The sequence below is a fragment of the Podarcis pityusensis genome (assembly GCF_964106645.2).
Source record: "Podarcis pityusensis genome assembly, chromosome: 2".
Lineage (NCBI taxonomy): Eukaryota > Metazoa > Chordata > Lepidosauria > Squamata > Lacertidae > Podarcis > Podarcis pityusensis.
Window position 1 is genome coordinate 77,791,600 of NC_138029.1, and position 21,726 is coordinate 77,813,325.

At 40.1% G+C, this 21,726-nt stretch overlaps 1 protein-coding gene across 1 annotated transcript in view; it reads left to right on the top strand.

Moving 5' to 3' along the window:
• Positions 1–21,726, top strand: part of IARS1 (isoleucyl-tRNA synthetase 1) — an 85,034-nt gene that overhangs the window by 23,044 nt on the left and 40,264 nt on the right. The window contains exons 9-17 of the mRNA XM_080994253.1: positions 3,124–3,211; positions 4,844–4,904; positions 6,211–6,306; positions 8,106–8,228; positions 9,194–9,285; positions 12,925–13,023; positions 17,911–18,037; positions 19,459–19,532; positions 20,594–20,788. Coding sequence (XP_080850379.1) covers positions 3,124–3,211; positions 4,844–4,904; positions 6,211–6,306; positions 8,106–8,228; positions 9,194–9,285; positions 12,925–13,023; positions 17,911–18,037; positions 19,459–19,532; positions 20,594–20,788 — 955 coding nt within the window. The remainder of the gene's footprint in view (positions 1–3,123; positions 3,212–4,843; positions 4,905–6,210; positions 6,307–8,105; positions 8,229–9,193; positions 9,286–12,924; positions 13,024–17,910; positions 18,038–19,458; positions 19,533–20,593; positions 20,789–21,726) is intronic.

Below are 21,726 nucleotides of genomic sequence, written 5' to 3' on the forward strand. Positions count from 1 at the left end.
TAAAAGGATAATTGGAAAATTTCCTTGTAAGGGAATCTCTGGTGCGTCTTCTGCTGAGCTCCGTGCTGCAGGCTAGGCCAATCCCCTTCCAATAAAGATATCCTTTCCAGTCACAGCTAAGCATGGGGAGCAACAAGAGTGGTGCAGCTTCTTTTCAAGCATGGGTCTCTCTTGGCCCACAAAATAAGCAAAAATATGCCTGAGATGAACTCTGCACATTCAACAGCCATTATCTAACTTGGTACATCAGTTTGCCTGGGCTGAACCCTGTAATCTGTTTTCAGTGCCCAGGCTGTTCCCTGGAAAGCATGGATTAAGAATATGTGAGATGCTCTTGAGGAGGTGCAGAGTGCATTCCCCTCACCAGGGATGGCTCTGGCCCATGGGGCTAATTAGGCCTGATACTGGTTTCAGTTCGCCCCACCAGGCTGTTTTCCCCAAACTGTGCCTATCTGGCCAACATCTGACTTCATACGCCGATGCCAGGTGGAGGTGTGCCTGCCAAGAATCTGGAGCCTTAAGTTGCACATACATATGCATATCATGTAGAGCTGTATTGATTCCTTCACAGAGTTGCAAATGAAACATCCAGAGCTATCTCCTCAGCTCAGATGAAGCAGTTTCTGAAATTACTATCTCCCACTCTTTGTTGCTCATCAATTACGTCCTCTGCAAATTTGGCCTCAGTAGTAAATTGGGCCTGGCCCAGTCACTCCTTAGAAATTTTGAATTGATAGTTCTCGAGTTCTAAAGCAATCTTCTGAACAAAGCCATAATGGCTGAAAGATTTGCTTCCTCCCAAATTAGCACACATCTATTCTTTGCTACTGCTACAGTGCTTTGCTCAAGGCTTTTTGAAAGCCTTTGCAAGATTTTCTCAGTCTTGCGGCTCATTCCACCAGGTGTCTGAATTGCAGTGATCCACAAAGATGGGAGGAGTTTTATCTGCATGAAATACAGGGCTCATCCCTTGTCTCTACAGCTCTAGCAATTGTTTCATTAAAAAAAAATTCTCAAAGTTTATTAAACTTATAGCAATACTAAAAATATTTGATACAAAAGGAAAAGAAATGTTAGAAAAATACATAAACCAGCCTTGTAAATAAGCCCATAAAAGTTGCTAGTGTACATATTTTCAGGAGGACCTAAGAGTGCCACCCTCCTACAGCAGGCAACTGTATTTCTATATTGGGTGTAGAGGAGGGCTTTTTACTCCTCCTGACAGCCTGCTTGGTTTCTCTGCTGCACACAGAGAAGGGATGGAACACTGCTGTGGTCTTCTGCCAGCCTGCTCCTTGCCTGCCTGCAATCCCTTGTTGCTCTAGTTACCAGGTGAATGCTGAAATACAAGGCTGATACAAATTTATATAACAAATTGCAAGATAGCAGTTGAAGGCATATTTTTTTCAACTACGTAAGGTCGTTAGAACCTTCCACCTAATTTTTTACCATTAAAATAATTTTAATTTTATTATTGCACATATCTGACCTGTCCTTCATGGAGCTAAGGCATTCATGGTTCTTCAACATTTTATCTTTGCAAGAGCTGCACAAGGACGGTTTGGTTGACAGTTTGGAATAGCTAAATCCTCAACTTCAGTTTGTAAATCAACAAGAATTATGTAAACATATTCATATTTTTGCAACAATTAATACTTGTATTCAGAGAAAAAAGGTTGCCTCTTATAAATCTGTATTTTGCCTTCCACACAATTCCCAGTTGTTTCAAGATATTTTTCTTGGGCACTCATAGCCAAAGTGTCCATCATGAAAAGTTGTTGCTTGGTAGCGTTCCTTCTTTCCAATCCAAAGGTCATTCATACCCTTAATGACATGAACTTTTTTTATATTTATGCATACTTCTGCTTTGCAACACAGCATGCATCCTGTCTTGGGGGAACCAGTAATAGAAGTAATAGAAGATCTGGGGGGTAATTCTGTCCCTTCAACCTTTCCCCAGAATCTCTGGGTCTTGCTGTTGCCCAAGCATCAGAATCTGAGTAATATATTCAGTTCTTATTAGTTTGCTATATGTTGCTTTCTGGAAGCAGAATTCTCATCCTCACAATGTAACCTTTTTAGATTTTGGAAACTGAATATGGCCTTCGTATCCACAGAGCATCTTCATCCTGGAAAAGCTTGCTCCTCTTATTAATCTCGTATTGTGAAAGTAGGCAATGCTTGCTGTCTATGAGGCAATGGATACAGAGGACACTGCAAGACCAACAATCAGCTTGGGTTGTTGTCATGTTCAAAACTTTAGGCATGCTCTTCACGTCAGAGTTTGGTGGCAGAGCTGGAGCATTGAGAGAAGCTTGGGGCAAGAACAGTGGGGATTCAGGCCGATCAGAACTCAGTTTGGTTTGAAGGGAAGGGTCACGTCTTATTGGTGTGTGCTGTGCCAACAATTGTGCTTTAATACTTCCAATCATTTGTCTCATTTAAATAATTGAAAACCTCTTTGAGAGAGCTGTGCTGTTGCGCTATAAAAACTGACTGACCAGCTTGCCTAACTGAAAGTTCTGCTTTTGAAGGAACCACCAAGAAACGGGCCCTGGGTAGGGAGAGCTGGACTGTTGGTTTCAGATTCTAGCTTCCTTAACCATGGTTTTGGTGTGATGCCTGTGCTGAGTCCGAAAGTACAGATTTGGATTTTGGAAGTGATTTTTTTAAAAGTGTGTAATAGCCTATGTCTTTATTTGGTCTTGAGAGCCAGTGTGGTGTAGTGGTTAAGAGCGGTAGTCTCATAATCTGGTGAACCGGGTTCACTTCCCCGCTCCTCCACATGCAGCTGCTGGGAGACCTTGGGCCAGTCACACTTCTTTGAAGCCTCTCAGCCCCACTCACCTCACAGAGTGTTTGTTGTGGGGGAGGAAGGGAAAGGAGAATGTTAGCCGCTTTGAGACTCCTTTGGGTAGTGATAAAGCGGGATATCAAATCCAAACACCACTTCTTCTTCTTCTTCTTCTTCTTCTTCTTCTTCTTCTCCCTGGTAATAATAGCGTAAGACATATTTTAATTAGCAGAAATGAGCCTGGCATCTTCATACTTATGCTGTTTTTCATATATCTTTTTGTAAGAGTTCAGTAATTGAATATTAACATCCATGGATTTCCTCCTCAGATAAAAATACAGGGAAGATTTTCATTTTGATGGAAGCTCGACTGGCATCCCTGTACAAATCTGAAAGTGAATATGCAGTACTTGACAGGCAAGTAGATAAATTAGTACATACATTCTAAATTCTACATTCTATAAATAATTGCCTTGCAAGGTAAGAGAATGGAAGAATTGTTGTTTTTTCTTAGTCTGATGCCATAATATATGAAATTGCTTGTATGTACGGCAGTCTCTCAAAAGATCTGGTATCTGCCACTGAAGATTGCATTGGATTTGAAGTTTCATCTGTAGTAAGCGGTGACTTTATTTTTATGCAGCTTTTTATCGATAATGTTAGAGTGTGAACTTGGTTTTGAAAAGTAGGGTTCTCCAAGTCTCAATCTGACTCAGACAATAGCATTCTGGATCTCCTTTATGGTCTTATTGGCATAATTGTTTTAAAATCAAGGCTTTTAAAGTGCTATCCACAAAACCATCGAAGTCACTGGCAAAGCTCCCATTTGTTTTAAAGAACTAGGATTGCACAATTTTGTGTCTGCCCCAATTCTGTTAAGGCCATCGAATATAAAAAAAACACCACACATCAAATGACCAAAGATGATAGAATTTTGTTAAGAATTGCAACTGTCACAAACTCTGAAGAATACTTTCCTAAGAGTGTTCTTTTGTCATTCACTGCCTTTCCTGCTGCAATTTTCTCAAGCATCTACAATGCGAAGCTGATTTCATTTTCCAGATGTAAGAAAAAAGTCTTAACTGAAATAAATAGAACATCAGAGATTTATCACAGAATTATAGACTTCAAAGGGATCCCGAGGGTCATCTAGTCCAACCTCCTTCCAGCCAGTTTATAGGAGGTTGAGGAATGCTTTGCTGGAATGTAAACCACCACCACCACACACAAAACTATGTAGATTTTCAGCTTCTAGTCCATGAAAGCTTATACTGTAATAAATTTGTTGGTTGTTAAGGTACCACAAAACTTAGTTGTATTTGCTGCAACACAGACATGTGGCTTTCCCTCTTTTAAAAAGTGTAGGTGGGCCAAGTATTCCTATTCATCAGGTCCATTGGCTGAAGAGGCTTAGCTTCCAGTGCCTTGCTGCTGATGGAGAAAGGTTTAGCTAGCAGGGTGGGCACTTCACTGTGGAGGCCCCTGTGGAAAACGCAGTAGGCTTAGCACTTCTACCAGTAGAGTTCCTGTGAGCAGTAGCCCTGAAATAGGGCATTTGAGGTGAAGGTAGGACAGAGAGGATTGGATCCAAGGCCCATTCATTCTTTGAGGAGGCCTGTGAAGTGGGCCCTCAGTTCTCACCACAGAGCAGTTCCCAGCCACTGAAACCAATGGGGGGAATTTTGAAGAAAAGATGTAGGAGGAAAGGTCCAACATCCCCGCCTCCTGCTGCGTTGCCACAAACTAGTAGGACTTAGGAAGTGGAGTAGATCTGCCACTTTGCACTCTCTAGGCCCCCTAGGCTTGCTCAGTTATTGTCTTTCTTGCAATTCCAAGAAGTTTTTATATGATTGTAACTTGCTGATGGAGATTCTTTTGCTTGTTGCTTTGATATTTATGCAGTACTTCCATGCAGTTTTATTTTAATGTCTTGTTTTATTATGTTGCATATTGCTTCTATAGCAGAAAAGCTATTTGTAAATATTGTACATAAACAAAACTTCTTAACTACTGCTAATTTTTTTTTTTGCGGGGGGGAATGTGTTTCAGGTTTCCTGGTGTTACCCTTAAAGGGAAGAAATATAAACCTCTTTTCAAGTATTTTATCAAGGTGAGCAGTATGTGTCTTTATTATAATACTTATTTATCTCCTACCTTTTTCCTGGGACTCAAGGTAGCTTACACAAATTAAAAGAACACAGATAAAATAAAGAAAATAGAAACAGAAAATATAATAGTTAAAAAGTAATTTTAACTTAAGAGTAATTCGCAAATGGTGTTAGTATTGTTCAGGATTATAAAAAGTAATAGAAAAATCAATCCTTTTGATCCATGAAGGATCAATTTATGCAGTTGCGTTTGGGGAGGGAATGTGGGATCTTATGACCCAGTCTCTTAATTAATGAGACTCAAATTTACTGTGTTTTGCAATAGAACAGTGTTGTACTGGGAGTATCAGTCTTTGCCCAGAGCTTCCCCTGATGGGACTCATTAGTTGAATACCATCCAAATTGGCTTCATTAAGATACGAAGGTTGTAATCCTATACACATTTGCTTGGGAGTAAGTTCCATTCAACTCTGCTTACTCAATTTACTTTTGAGTAGATATGTATAGGCTTGCAGTGTAAAATACATTTAGGGTAGCTTTATGTGCTTTGCTTCCCTTTGTGGAACAACAGAGGGCTGCATCCAACTAATAATTGGAGCAGATCCATTGAAATCTGTGAACAGTGACTAACTTAAGTTTATTGATTTCAGTGGAACTACTCAGTTTAGAACAATCCATAGTGCACAGTGACCTTTGCCTTGACAGCTTTAGAACCTTTTTAATCATCCTGAGTCCTTACTGCATCTTCTCATGAATATTCCCATGCCTTGTTTGAGATGAAGGATTAGGGAAATTGTGGGTGTATCATATGCAAATGTATGGATGCCACCTTTGCATGTCGGTTCTGTGTGCTCTGTCATGTGTGCATGCAAAGACCCACATTCCACCCTGATTAGAAAATGGCTATTTTTTTATTTTGATTTTTGAATTGTCCCTCAGTTCTGGAGGGTGTCTCATAGATATCTAATAGAAAAATAGAGTTGGAAGGGACCCTAAGGATCATCTAGTCCAACCCCCTGCAATACAGGAATATGCAGTTGTCCCTTATGGGGATCGAAACTGCAACCTTGGCATTGTCAGCACTACACTCTAACCAACTGAGCTATCCAGGAAGCTTTTGTTTGGTATTCATACTGCTGATCTCTCTCTATGTCAGTTTATGTAACTCATGTTTGTAGCAGTGGTTTTAATGAACAAATTCATATGTAACCATTACTAGAATGTTTGAACAATGTTTCTGGCTTGTCATATTTTCCATGCCAATGTTTTGTACATTTTTTTTAAAAAAAACTATCTCTTTTGTGCTAGTGCAAAGAAAATGGTGCTTTTACTGTAGTGACTGACAACTATGTGAAGGAAGAAGAAGGTACCGGGGTTGTACATCAAGCTCCTTACTTTGGCGCTGTAAGTTTAAAGTCACTTATGTGCTTTTATGTCAAACATGTTTTCATCTTGTCTTAACTTTTTAAATTGAGAAATTCAGATTCTTTTTTGATCCAGTAACTTGTCAGGAGCACACTGTACACATATTCTAATGACAACGAGTACATTCTTGTTACCTACCAATTTCCATTTGCTCCTGTCGCAATACAGAAACAGCATTATAATTTGTATTGGAACTCTTTTGTGCAGTACATCTTTTTTGAAAAGAAGATAGCCTAATTGTAAGCAGGCTATGTGTCCACTACATTTCAAAAATGAACTCTCAAGGGGACTGCTGCCTTAGTTCAGCCATGGTTTGTCTTAGCATGTTGTCTGAATTTGGGCTCATGATTTAGCTCTTTCCAAACTTTTATAGCACACACACAGACACACAGCTTACTCATAGTTACTCCAAACCAACTATGAACTTTGTCCATTTTATGGTTTATGGATTGCATTTTGTTTGGTAGAATTAAACCACAAGCCTGGGCTTGGACAGTGTGTTAATCCAAACCATGGCTTAACTCACCACAGCAGCAGAACAAGAACTGGGGCAGAGCGAAGTGGCTGCATGTTCTTCTCTGCAAATCTGGATGGTACTGATCCATAGTTTGACGTAGTGCAATGTGCAAACCATGAGAGAGCATTCTGGAAGCATTAAAAGAGGAAGAAAACATTCAAACCTGAGATTTATTCAATGCTCATTCACAGAATGCTGAACCATGGTTTGCTCTCAACATATGCCAACAAAAAGCTCTCTAGACTATTTGAGAACTTGAGATGATATTATTATTATTATTATTATTATTATTTGCAATTTCTCCAAGAATGGCAAAATGCTCAGGCAGTTTGATGTGATCATGGGCCCAGTGTGTGGGAAGCTGCCTCCTACCAAGTCGAATCATCTAGCTCTGTATTGTCTACACTGCCTTGTAGTGGCTTTCCAGGGTTTCAGATGGGAGTCTTTCTTCCAGGCCTACCTGGAAATGCCTAAGATGGAACTTGGTACAGTCAGACCTCGGTTCCCAAACGGCTCCATTTTGGAATGTTTCTGCCCCCAAACGCCAAAAACGCGGAAGTAAATGCTCCGGTTTTTGAACATTTTTCAGAAGTCAAATGTTTTTCGGAAGCTGAACATCCAATGCGGCTTCCGCTTGAGTGCAGGAAGCTCTTGCAGCTAATTGGAAGCCACGCCTCAGTTGTCGAATGTTTCGGAAGCTGAACAGGCTTCCAGAATGGATTACGTTTGACAACCAAGGTTTGAGCGTACTTTCTGTGAACAATCACAGGCTCTACCATTGATCTACAACCCTGCCCTAGTCATCATTACCTCCCACACCCACTCCAAAACATGGGAAACTGCAAATTAAGGTGACTAAATCCTACAAGTCTTGGGATTGGCTCATATCATGTAAAATCTTTTGATTACTCATTATTTGATTTGCAACTATCTGCATTTGATTGGAAAGTATTTGTCTCCTGAGGTAGTATGCAGAAATGTGGTACTTCTTTCTGTGGCGTTTGATCATTTGCACATGTGGGTAACCGGTTGATGCTGCAACCATGAAGAGAAAAACATGCATGAATGAACTCATCCTCAGTGTGACAAGATACTTTATAACACAAGAAGCAAAGTATTTCACAGTGTGAAGAAAGAACTTATCAGGTTCCTGTTGAAGTTGGGGAATCTAGAAAATCCAGCAGAATTTTGAAATTCAGAATGCTGCCTTAGAAATCAAAAGACACACATTTGAATATTTAACTTTGTTTTTCTCACATAGGATGACTACAGAGTCTGTATGGATTTTAATATCATTCGGAAAGATTCAGTACCAGTTTGTCCTGTTGATGCCTCGGGCTGTTTCACAGCAGAAGTGACAGACTTTGCTGGACAATATGTGAAGGTTGGTTGTGAAGGAAGGAAGCTAGAAAAACATTATTCAGAGACTGAAGAGATGTGTGTGCTTTGTTTCCTACTGCTACTTTTTGCCATAAATTTTGTCAGTGGTATTGTTTGTGAAAATGGTGAAAAATCCAGATGAACCATTTCCACTCCAGCACTTCTTCGTTCAGACCTTTGCTCACTTCTGTCTAAACAAGCTATAATCAGAAACCTGGGTCTGTTCTTGGCATACCACTCATCCTCTGTCAGGAGGGAGAAACAATGAGCCCAGTTTCAAACATCATAGCAAGTCAGTCTCTAGCTTGTTTCCTGGCAGAACAGCAGGAGTGTGGGACGAGCAAAGTCAGCACTGTACTAGCTGCTCTTTCACATTAAACCATAGTTTTATCTTTAACTATGGTTTTAAGAAAGGTAAAGGACCCCTGACAGTTAAGTCCAGTTGCGAACGACTCTGGGGTTGTGGCACTCATCTGCTTTACTGGCCGAGGAAGCCGATGTTTGTCCACAGACAGTTTTTCCAGGTCATGTGGCCAGCATGACTAAGCCACTTCTGGCGAACCAGAGCAGCGCACGGAAACACAGTTTACCTTCCTGCCAGAGTGGTACCTATTTATCTACTTGCACTTTGATGTGCTTTCGAACTGCTAGGTTGGCAGGAGCTGGGACTGAGCAACGGGAGCTCACCCCGTCGCGGGGATTTGAACTGCCGACCTTCTGATCGGCAAGCCCTAGGCTCAGTGGTTTAGACCACAGCGCCACCCACATCCCAACTATGGTTTAATATTACATAAAAACCAGCTCAGCATCTGTGCTAAATACTAGATACATTATTAATCTCACGCTACATCGGAACTGGCTGTTAGCTTGTAACTTCTCTCTTTTTTTCTTTCCTGAAGCTACCACCCACCTGGAGAAATTCTTTGTATGGGTTATCATTATTCTAAAATAATATTTTGCTTTACTCAGGATGCAGATAAGAACATTGTCAGATTCCTAAAAGAACAAGGAAGACTGGTCCATACCAGCTCTTATAAGCACAGCTATCCTTTTTGTTGGAGGTACGGAGAAGAATTAACATACTATTTAAAGGAAGCATTTTGACTGGTAACTTATTTGTGAAAAATATGTTCTGTTTAGATTGTCTTTTATTTACTAGACACTAAGACATACCTATGCAGTTAAATCAGTTGTATTCAAAGCTCTCTTCGTATCTGTAAGTAGATCTCACCTCTGGCACAGTGTGTGTATAATTTCTCACAAGTATCAGTGAAAGACTAACTACCATATTTTTCGCTCTATAGGACGCACCCGACCATAAGACACACCTTGTTTTAGAGGGGGAGAACAAGAAAAAAAAATTCTCCCCCTCTCTGCGCAGCGCCCCTTCAGCGAAGCGGCAGGAGAAACGAAGCCCCTTCCATTTCTCCTCCCGCTTCGCGGAAGGGGCGCTGCGCAGCTCTCCCTCTCCCACATTGCCTTCGCCTTCAGTGAAAGCAACCCGAAGCCTCCGGAGTGCAGCGGGAGTTCCCGCTGCGCTCTGGAGGCTTCAGGCGGCTACCTTGGAAGCCTGGAGAGCGAGAGGGGTCGGTGCGCACTGACCCCTCTCGCTCTCCAGGCTTCAGTGAAGGCAACCCAAAGCTTCCGGAGTGTGGCGGGAGTTCCCACTGCGCTCCGGAGGCTTTGGGTTCCTTTCGCTGAAGCCAGGAGAGCAGGACTCTCCTGGCTTTAGCGAAAGGAGAGGCGAAAGGAAAGGCTTCAGCGAAAGGAGCAGCCTTCCCGCTGCTTCCCGAGCTTGTGGGGCTAGCAGTTGGGGAAGCCCGGCTTTCCCCCACCGCCAGCACCAAAGAGCAGGTCGGGGCTGGCGGGGGAAGCCCGGTTCCCCCCCCTCCAGCCCCAGGGACCACACATTCACTCCATAAGACGCACAGACATTTCCCCTTAGATTTTAAGAGGAAAAAAGTGTCTTATGGAGCGAAAAATACGGTATATGTCAAATTGGGCAGAGGCCGCTTTTTAGAATGGAAGCTGTTTTTGCCGACTTTCCCGAGTCACCCATGCCCATTGCAGTCTCCCTCTTTTACAGACCAGACGTTTGGTGAGGGTCCCACTCAGTGGGGAGGGAGGCAGGTGTTTCCTTTTCTTCTTGTTCTTTTTTAATTGCACTGTATTGGATATGACCCATAGTGACACCATTTATTCACTAATAACTGCAGAAGGTTCTTGTTTCAGTTGGCTGGCCACAGTTGTTTATGCCTTTATAATCTCGTGGCTGGACCGTTGTAATGTGTTCTATGTTAGGTGCACTCTTGAAGATGGTTTCGAACATGAGTGTCTGCAGGGGCAGGGGAGATACAGTTGCCTCCCCTGAGTGAGCAAAAATCCTGTTTCCTAGCTTTTTTTTTTTAAAAAAAAGTTCTATAACACTTGTAGAACCTGAAATATGAGAAACTAGCTTGCTCCCCTCTTTCAGTATTTTACCTTGTCTCCCACTCCCCGTAAGAAAAAGATTCTGCAAATGCCATGGTTCAGAAACTGCATGCAATGCAAAAGTCAGCTGCAGAAGTTAAATAGTGTGTGTGCCAGATTGTTTTCCCACTGCAGCAATTCTGCGAGAGCTACACTGGCTGCTGTTATAACTGGACTTTCGTTAATATTTCCAGTGTTGGCATAGGTTTCAGAAAAATCAAAGTTTTGGCTCAGAGGAATTTAGCAGTGGGTGTATAAATATAAGCTGTGTTATATAGTTCAAACCAATTAAATCTCATGTATCAATTTATTTTGCCCTTTGAAATTGCAAAAAGAGTATGAAAATTCTTTCTGTGAAGTTATATATCTTTTAAAGCTAGTTTGAATTTGTATTCAAGTGTAATCTGTCTATATTCTCTAAGACCTTTAAAAAGAAGAATTCATCAATCTTGTTGAATCTCCCTTATTCCCAAAATTCTATAATTGGCTAGGCCTGGGAGACATTTTTCATAGCAAAAGGCTAGCTTTGTGTGTGTGTGCAATCCTTTAAATTTCTAAACTTTTAGGGAGAGCTGTAGAAAGTGAAATAATTGCCCCAAACTGGTTTGGCATAGTAGTATTGGAGCAATCACTTTTGCTCAGTTTTAATTCTGTTTTCCATGTGCTGAACTGAACAGAGTGATATTTATTAATAGCAAAATGTTTTGAGAGATGATGACAGTAGGTACATTGGGATCTGGCCCATATGTAATGCTTGCTTCCTGCAAACTATGGTTTGGATATTAGAAGCATGCCTTTGGAATGTATGTATATGCTCTTCCTTTTCCCTTCCATATCTAGCACACATTTTTCCTTTGTCAGCCCTAGCTGCAGTTTAGTATTTGTTCTACACTGCTAAAAACAAGGCTCTCTCTTAATCAGGCTATTCAATTCTTCATGCCCTGGTTTCAAATCCTGGTTGATATTGACTCTGCTTAGCATTTGCAGGGAGCCAGTATTATGCCTGTACAAGGCAGGGGATAAATGATGAAACTAAGCTTCTTTACATATATAGCTTTGGTACTTTTGTTCTGTTTAGGATTTCAATATGCTGACAAGAGAGATTGCCAGCCTTCTTGAAAATCATTAGCGTTAGATTACGTAGAATTACATGTTTGGATTGAAAGGAGGCAGATAATATTTTCGCTTTTGTTGTATGGGGTTTCAAAAGCAAGTTGTCTCTTTCTCCTCTTCATTCAGTTTAGTATGCGCTATACATTGAATTTAAATTCTTTCTTGGTGTTGAGAAATGCATTTTAGCTTTCCAGCAGCTTATGTCTGGACAGATTAGCAAATAGCCCATGGCATCTTAAAATATTGCAGAGTCTGAATGCAGGCACAGTCCCTGTGTTGTCTTTAATATAAGAAGTTAATAGTGAAAACTGAGTTTAGGAACAGGAAGCTGCTTTATACCGGGTCAGAGGATTTCTCCATCTAGCCCAGTACAGCAGGCATAGGCAAACTTATCCCTCCAGATGTTTTGAGACTACAGTTCCCATCATCCCTGACCACTGGTCCTGTTAGCTAGGGATGATGGGAGTTGTAGTCCCAAAACATCTGGAGGGCCAAGTTTGCCTATGCCTGGTTTACAGGGACCGGCAGCAGCTCTGTGGGGGGTTCAGGCAGGGTTCCTTTCCAGCCCTCCCTGGAGATGCCAAGGATCCCAAAAGATAACTAGGGATCTTTTGCACACAAAGCATGTTCTCTGCCACTGAGCTATGGCCCTTCTTCTTAAATGTATTATTAAACCTTTCTAATTTTATGCTTGTATGGGGCAAAGGAAACCTTTCAGAAGCTTTACGGAAGAATCTTTAAAGGAAGATGAATCTATACTTTTGCAAGGTGTCCTCTACGATTCTCCTTGATGCATGATTCAGTAACTGTATTCTTAAGTTCCTTGCCAGGTGGGTTTTAAATAAAAGACTTCCCACTTCTTATGGACTAAATTGGTATCCTCATGTATTCATGTACTCAGATAGCTTTCCTTTTTCCCTGGGTGATATATTGGAGTTCTATATTAGTTGCCATTTCAGTGAGACTCTGGAGGCAAGGGGCACAGTCACACTGTGTGTGGAAATCAATGGGAATTTTGCTACTGAATTTTAGAGGGGTGACTTGTGAAGCTGGCGCAACAAGTATTGCAGAATACCTAAAGAGCGTGCCTAATTTTCTTTTCATATCATTTATTTTAGGTCAGATACTCCTCTAATATACAAAGCTGTGCCAAGCTGGTTTGTCCGTGTGGAGCACATGGTGGAGAAGTTGCTGGAAAATAATGCCCAGTGCTACTGGTAATCTCCTCAGTTACCCTTTTACTTCATAGTTTCATTATTGTCCTGCAGCTATTTCTCCCCCACTTCTATTTTAATAAGGAACTCTGTTGCTGTGTGGCTGACATCCCCTACTTGAATATAAGCTGGAAAAAGGTTTCTTGAGCTTAAGCCAGGCTGTAAAGAAAAATTACTGCAGTCGATCCCACTGAATTTTACCACAGTTTGTTTTCACCTATGACTTAAGGTGATGTGTGAACTGATCCAGTAGCCAAGTACACTTGGACGGGAAGATTACTTTTAATTTCTCTGAGGACCATACTAGAAACTGCTGTTGCATTGAGTCCATTAGTATTGTTGCATGAAGCTGTTGATGTTCACATAGCTACTATCCATGCAGAATTCCTGTATTTTCTCTAATATTTGGTTGTCTGTTTTTCTAATGAGGTGTAGACATTTGCCAGTAAAGTCTTGATCTTTTCTGACATTTGCTTTGATTGAACAAGGAGTCTGAATTCCAACTATTGTGTCAGTAGATGGAGATCTCTTGCTCCAAATGCTGCTTCTTTCTTTTGATGTCTCTACCTATCGGCCAAGGGCACGTGTCTGCTGCCAGGTGAACTTGGTCTTAGGTCTTAGTCTTACTGGGCTTCAGTTTCGAGTCAATCTTTGGCAGCGCTTTTGTGTTGGAATAATCTTTTCCACCTCTTCTACAACTCATGGTGCAATGGAAATAAAGACGTGTACCATTTATCAAGGGTGACAGAAAGTAATGTATACAATTGGGCGTTTTAACAGATAGATATTCTTGCAGTCTACAACTTACATAATGGGGTAAACATCTGAGTGTGTCAGAGTTCTCTTCCCTTAGGATTTGGGAGCCTGATAAATATAGTAGTATTTCAGGGGCAAATTGCTTTTTTGCTGTTATTGTTTCTTGGGAAAAAGCTAAAAGAAAGAGACTAAAAATGTATGTGTTGGTTTCTCTGCAATACTGTTAACATGAATAATTTTTCGTAGTCATATTCTTTTCATGGAAGCTAAATTTAAGTAGGGCCTTTATGTAAGTTTCCATAAATGATTCCAGTGTGACTTTCTGGCTTGATGTAGGCAAATGCATGGTTCACATTCTTATAAAGGCTCCATAGCAAGCAAGTGCAATCTTTGGTATTCAGTGCTGAGAGCTGCTAATGACCTTACGGGAAAAATAGTTGTAAGCTTGAAGTATTTGCCTTCTATGTTAATTGTTGTCTGCTGCAAGCTTTTACTGTCTTGAAAGTATACACTGAAAATATGCAAATGACAGTGCATTATTCTGTGAAAGAAAATTATGTCTCTGTGGAAAAGGTGGCAATTGAGCTTTTAATTAACTGACTTCTAGGGTTTCGTTCTTACGGGATTGTATTAGGCAATAAACATTTCAACTGCGTTTCCCAAAATGGTGCACTTCAGATGTTATTGGACTCAAACTCTCCTTAGGAAATGCTCAAGAGTCCAACTACATTGGAGAAGGCTGGTTTATAGTGCACCTTTTTCATTTATTTTTACTATCATTTGATTTTTGCTTATTCCTTTTAGTACACATTTAAAGTCACATAACAGGTGGTACAGTGCTGATAGTCATACTAGCAATAGATTTGTGAGAAGTGTACAAAGATTTAAGTTGTCTGCAGCTGGGTTTTTCCAAAAGAGCTTAATTAAATCCATACATGTCAGAATGAAAAAGGAACCTTTTCACTAGAAAGTTGTTGATGTTTTTGGGGTTGGACAGAATTTTTAGCTGGGTAGTTCCTTTGTCCTCTTTGAAGGTGTCTTAGATTTTTGTCTGCTAGCCCTCGAGAGAGGAATGTCCAACGTAGGACAGTTTGGAATTTAGCTGTCATTATTAGTATGGTTAACAAATCTTGTCTAATTGTTGGGATATCTTCATTATTCAAGCAGTTTAGTGATGCTAAACTCTCACCTTGATTTTGAATATAATATTTTTTAATATGAGCCCAAATATCTAGCAAGAAAGAGCTTGGTGCTCAACATCATTCCCCAGCATTCCCTGGCATTGTTTGGACAGTTTTGTTGATAGTTTATTCCACCTTGCACACAGCATGAACAATGTTTTCTGGAATTGAGAGAGGACTATATTTGATATTAGGCCCGTTATTTGCTATCAGGTTTTCAAAGCCCGTTTTAGTAGCCTGCTGAGCTGCTCTCCTTTGAAGTTGAAGCTATATGATAAATTTGCATGTGTAGGTATCAGAGTACGGCGCCATGTTATATGTAAATGCTTTGGGTCAGCATTGGTACTTAATGAAAGTGTGCAAAAATGTCTGCAGATCTGTCTGATTTAGTGCCATGAAAAGGTCCAGTGATATTCTCTATTTTTCCCCAATGGGGTTGTTGAGGGATTTACAGAATTTTTAAACTAGGGGTGATAAAAGAGGGGATGCCTTTATAGCATCCTTTGGAATTGGTATGATGCCTGCACTGCCTTTAGAATCCTTGCTGGCTGCTAGGACTAGATTTCTCATAGGAATACTTTCTACTCCTCATAGGCACTGCTTCTGATGAACTAGATTAAATGTGGTTTGACTAATTTTATAACCTAATTGAATTTCTAATTTGTTTTTAATGAGAGAACTTAATACTAATGTATTTTGGAACTGGCATATTTTAAGAACCTAGCAACAGTTTATCTTAATTTTGACAAATGATCCTGCTGTATCTTCCAAGGAACGAATAAACAAAAGGAAGTGGTTGTAACTGATAATAAAACAGCACCGTGGTGCACTGTAAAACCTTTCTGGAGAAACCCTATTTTAAATGTGTCAATTTACTATCTAAAATCCGGAAGGTTATGGAAGTGGGAGAAGTGTGGCAAATCAGAATACAGGACCAAAGATATCTTTTGAAATCACTATGCTCACTTCACTTGTTTGTTTGTTTGTATTGTGTGAAAACTCGTCTTCAAGCTGGATGTTGTGGTAAACCAAAACAGCAGGGAGGTGGGAGTGCTTTGGGGCATGGTTGAAAAGTCCCACTGTGGGGCGTTTTGTAAGTTCAGCAATGCAGAAAATGTAATTTCAGAATTAAAACAGGAACTTTTATTTCATGACTCAAGAAATTGTATGTATGGGATAGATATGTTTGGGGGAGGAGGCCAGTGATACAAGTTTGTGTTGGGTCTAAAAGACTGCGCTTGGGCCTTGAGCTGTATCCCCTCTCCCCTTGATTTAGAATAAAGCAACTGTTCTGGAAGACTAGTTAAGTCATGTGTAAGGGTGACTTTGTTTATTTCATACAGCCAACCAAGTTTTGCATTCATTTTTTTTTATATAATAATATATAATATATAATATTTATATAATATTTGTGATGGTTAAATAACAAATGACCTTGTTCAATGTATGCCATTGTGCAAAAGAATAACTTGCTTGAAGAAAACTCCATCATGTCTTATTAAAGTTGAGCGTTTGTAAAAGTGCACACTCAGATTTGACTCTGTTACTGTATTAGTAAAATGTCTTGTCATTTTAATGAGGGACAAAAGGAACCTTTATCATCTCTCTGCTTACCCAAAGGTACCACTGCAGGTTGGGAATGCTGTTGATGTAACTGTTACAGCAAGTAAGAGAGGCAAATCTAGAGAGTGCAGGGGTCAGCTTACCTCTGTTCTGCCTCACCTCAGCTCTTAGTAATAATGAAAAATGTTCCCAGATGCTCAGTTTTTCAACTAAAGGAAAAAGATATCTGTGACCATAAGCTACATTGCCTGCATTGTTGCACTTTTGGATCTCTTGTTAGCATCTATTCACAGTTTAAGTAGCTTTTATCTGTTTTAAGCTACAGGTGCCACCTGCCAGCGTCTTGTAGTTGAAAGCTATTGTAAAGGTTGCAAAGTTCATTTTCCACATTAGCGAATTGTTCAAATGCTCTTCTTTTATCTTAATTCAGTTTTCCACTTGTGCTTAGACTGGGTCTCTTTAGGTCAGTACAAAGTGTATAACTGTAATAAATTGAGGCTCTAGCACTTTCAAAGGCACTTAGATTCTTTCAAAGCAAGGAAATTCATGCGATTGGAAAGCTAAATTGCTGAGTTCTAAAAAAAATTTTCCCCAATAGTTGTGGTGGAAATTTGACTTATACTTCCTGCAACCAAAAAATAACTTAAAACATCATAGAAAAGTCACAGAATGAGACCTGTTGCCCAAATATTAAGCAGCAAGCACAAAACATACTCGCTTGGGTTTATATACAGTGACAATCAGCAGAAGTCTTTTATGTATATTTAGGGTGTTCATTTTGGGGGATAACTTAGGGACCAAGTTATTTCCTGGCATCCTATTATTGTGAGCTAGCATGTGGGAAATATGAAACAAGGATGAAAGAGGTGCAAATGCCCAAGGTTGTGGAAGCCTAGGTTGTAGGATGATATAGCAGCAACATGGTGTAAAGAACCTGAATCTCATATCTCTTCTGAAAGTGCATTGCAATTTGGTGAACCAAAGGAGGCACATGAAATAACCCTCTCCAAAACACTAGATCAGCATAAACCTGTTTGCATCTAAAATTATTTTGAGTGTAGGTAATACCTTGGTTTCACATGTTATAGAAAAGCATGGTTTACTGCTACATGAGTGAGCCACAGTGACCTTCAGTCTCCTCTTTTCCATACATGAGGGGTGATCCAGAAATATTTACTTTTATAGCAAACCACAAAATTGGAAATTGGAGAAAAGTGTGTTGATTTCTGATCACTGTTGTGACCCTTTATTCATGACTAAATGAACCAGAGAAGTAAATAAATTACACGCTATCAAAGTTATAATATTCCAACATAGGGTGTCCACATATGCCTAACAAGTTCTCTTGATTTTTGTTTATTGTAAGTAAGGTTTTCTTTTTAAAACTTAGGGTTCCTGACTTTGTGAGAGAGAAGCGTTTTGGAAATTGGTTGAGAGAGGCACGTGACTGGGCAATTTCACGAAATCGATACTGGGGGACGCCAATCCCATTGTGGGTCAGTGATGATTTTGAAGAGGTGAGTAAAAATAATTTAAGTCAAGATTGCTACATTTTATTTACTATGATTGTGCTTAGAGTGCAATTGTAGATCAGATCAACGAGAGAAAAGGTGTGATCCTCAAGGGCTTAAGGTTTCCATTGCCATTTTGGGCAGATTACTAATTGACTACTTCATGCTTCGGCTGCTTTCCCCTGCCACTGCTAAAATGGAGGCATTGCTGGATTTTACTACTATTCAGAATGGTGACATGTCTTAATGATGCTCAGTTAGCTAGGCACCACAAAACCTGCAAAAAGTATATTGTGAATGAACACAGTAGGTATAAGGCACTTCTCTGGGGTACATCTGTTTCTGGAATGCATGCAATCCTGCTGTCATGGTAATTCTGGGAGACAGTTTTACTTTCTAGATTGCTGGTGTGTCAAAAGCATTAAATGATTCTTCCATCAATATCTGTAGCTTGTTTTTTAAAAAGCATTTTTTCCATATTTAGAGTTGGCATACTTATTTAAAACTTGCTAGTTAAAACTTTTTCCATCTTTTTTCCATTTGCTATTGTCAAAAACAATCAATCTGCTGATGAAATCCAATGGACACCTTTTTAAAAGTTCTAACTAGGGAAGGAAAAGTTTTGTTTGATTTCAAACTGTTATTACTATTTTAATCTGCTGTTTTGGATAACAACAAAAACTATAATTAGGTCTCTTGTTGCATTACTAAAACCTTAAGTAAAATCACAATTTGGTTTGAGACCTTGCTCAGATGCCTAAGTTGCATTCAACTCCACCTAGTATAAGGAGTTGACTGGGAAAATTAAAATCCAAAAGGTTAAAGGGCTATTTAGTGGAGTCATGGGGAGGTGGGGAAAGATAACCGCTTGGTGACAGTGGTGAAGTTGAGAAAGTGTGTTGGTTTGGGTAGTTTGTTTGCCTCCATTTTTTCTTACAGTGCATGCCATTGCCTATGCTATCACAAGGTTAGCACCTGTGATGTTTACAAACATGTGGAAATATGAAGTGATTCAGCTTTGCTAAAGCCAATTTACAAATATTTCAAACAGCTGCTGGGCTTCATAGCAATCAATTAGTATAAGAGGTTTAGAAGTGTAGTATCAGCTGACTTTTCCAGTTGCATGCTTCAGCTATGAACTATGTTCATTAACAAATCCTATTTGATATACAGTGGTACCTCTAGTTAAGAACTTAATTCATTCTCGAGGTCCGTTCTTAACCTGAAACCATTCTTAACCTGAGGTACCACTTTAGCTAATGGGGCCTCCCGCTGCTGCCGTGCCACCAGTGCGTGATTTCTGTTCTCATTCTGAGGTAAAGTTCTTAACCCGAGGTACTACTAGCAGTTTAGCGGAGTCTGTAACCCGAAGTGTCTGTAATCCAAGGTGTTTGTAACCCAAGGTACCACTGTATTGGATTTAACAGGTGGTCTGTATTGGATCTGTAGCAGAACTGGAAGAGCTGTCAGGAGTGAAAGTGACTGATCTCCACAGAGAAAGGTAAGTGATTGTAACAAAAGCAAGCCAGGGTCTGTTGTAGCTCAGAAATATCTCTGCTCTCATTTGTGGATGTTGAACCCATTTCAGAATACCATCCTGATATTAGAGTCTAAAAACTAGTTGTTTGTCCAAACCAGAAAGGGACTATCAGGCAATTCTCTGGAGATAGCCCTGCTGCTGTGCAACACCTTAAATTACAGAATATCATTTTTTGCTACTTTCCCACCTTCTCAGTTTCCCCTAACTCCTGAATGAGAGCAAATCCAAGAGTTTAATTTTCAACCTGGTGGGGAGACACTACCAACTAGCTTATGTCACTGTTTAGAGCAGGGATGGATAATTTGTGAATCTTTAAAATATTGATTAATAGCCAGCATACCTAATGGACAGGGATGGTGAGTTACAGTACAACCTTATCTGGAGAACAACAGGTTTCCCACCACTGGCTTATTGAGTTCAGTCTGGTTCCCTTCAGTTCAGTCTGGTTCCCTGTGTGAACCCATACACATAAGTTATGGGGTTTCTCCCAACCCTTCTGTAGCTGCAGCTTAAGCAGAGATTGACACAGGCTGGAGTGCCATCATTTTGGCCATTTATCTGTACAACCCCCACAAAAAACTCCTGTATGATAACAGTTTATTAATGGAACCCCATAAAATGTTGCTTTAGCTGACAGATTCAGACTCTGGACTGATGTGGATTGTATAAGGTTCTTCTGCAAAAGCATTTCTGACGTGGTTTGAAATGCAGTGTTTTATTGGGAAGCATAGGCTATTTCTAGTGTTAGCTAGCTAGTTATCTGTCAACTATCATTCTTTGGAAACTGACCTGGAGAGATATGTGGGACATTAGGGTAGCTTTCAGCAATTTGTATTCATTAGCAATAATTTAAGTATATTGTATTTGTGCTAAATTAGTGAAACCCTTTCAGTTCTGAATTATTTTGGAAAATCTATGCAAGCAATTTGAATATGTTAGATATAGAAGTTTGGGATTGGCATCAGTTTCTGTAATTGGGTTCCTTCAGTGTCTAAACTGTTGCTGGATTATTTTCCCTTTAGCGTTGATTATATAACCATCCCCTCGCGCTGCGGCAAAGGTGTATTACATCGTGTTTCAGAAGTGTTTGACTGCTGGTTTGAGAGTGGGAGCATGCCTTATGCCCAAGTCCATTACCCATTTGAGAACAAAAGAGAATTTGAAGATGCGTTTCCTGCTGACTTCATTGCTGAAGGCATTGACCAAACCAGAGGATGGTAATTCTTTGTTATTAGTCTGTACAGGGTTTTACAACTGCAGAGCACTGGGAAATCTGGATAACTTTAAAAGAGTACTTGAAATATAATTTGGCTCATGTTTGTATAGTGAGCACTGAACTAACAAAGTTTCATGGACAGAGATTTTTAAAGGAAGAAAGAAAGTAGTTGTTATTGAATGATTTCAATAACCTTACCTGTGAAATGTGTGTTGGGACCCACTAGCGGGTTGCAGTCTGATCCAAGGTGGGTTGCAAACAGGAGCACTACTGCCATGCAGATATATGGTAAAAGATTAAGAAAAGGGTCCCTAAATGCATGTTTGGGTTTAAAGTGGTTCCTGGGTCTGAAAGGGTTGAAGATACCTGCACTAGCTGATTGAAAGGTAGGTGGCTACAGAAGACCCATGGCAAAAGGCAGCAATATGGAAATTAAAATTGCTTCACCGTCTACCTAACAAAAAATCCAGAGAGCAAAGTACTTAACTAACAATACTTGATGAAAGACTTGGCCATAGGAAACCTGGCTACAAAACTTGTAATAAGCGAATAACTTTTAGGTATCATTTCCTGGCCAAGGCAAGCCTGAAGGTATTTTGTGGGATGGGGGGGGGGGGGATCAGCAAATGGTATCTACATAGTACCTTGCTCTTTACAAAATGAGACAAGTTGACCCATTCAGATACAGCCCAACAGAGAATTACATGGTGGTCTAACTCACTGTAATTCATGAACACTAGACAGAAAAGCTCAGAGAAATTTGCATTTGATTTTCAGGTAGCCTCAAATCAAGGCAACTTTCAGGGCCACATCTGCTTAGTTTCAGCAGTAGAACTGCATTGTATACTTTCATAACCTTACACCCCCATTTTAGCTGATAAAAACAGTAAGGAAAAGCTGGATTATTTCAGTTGATTTCTTTCACTGAGGGTAAAGAGC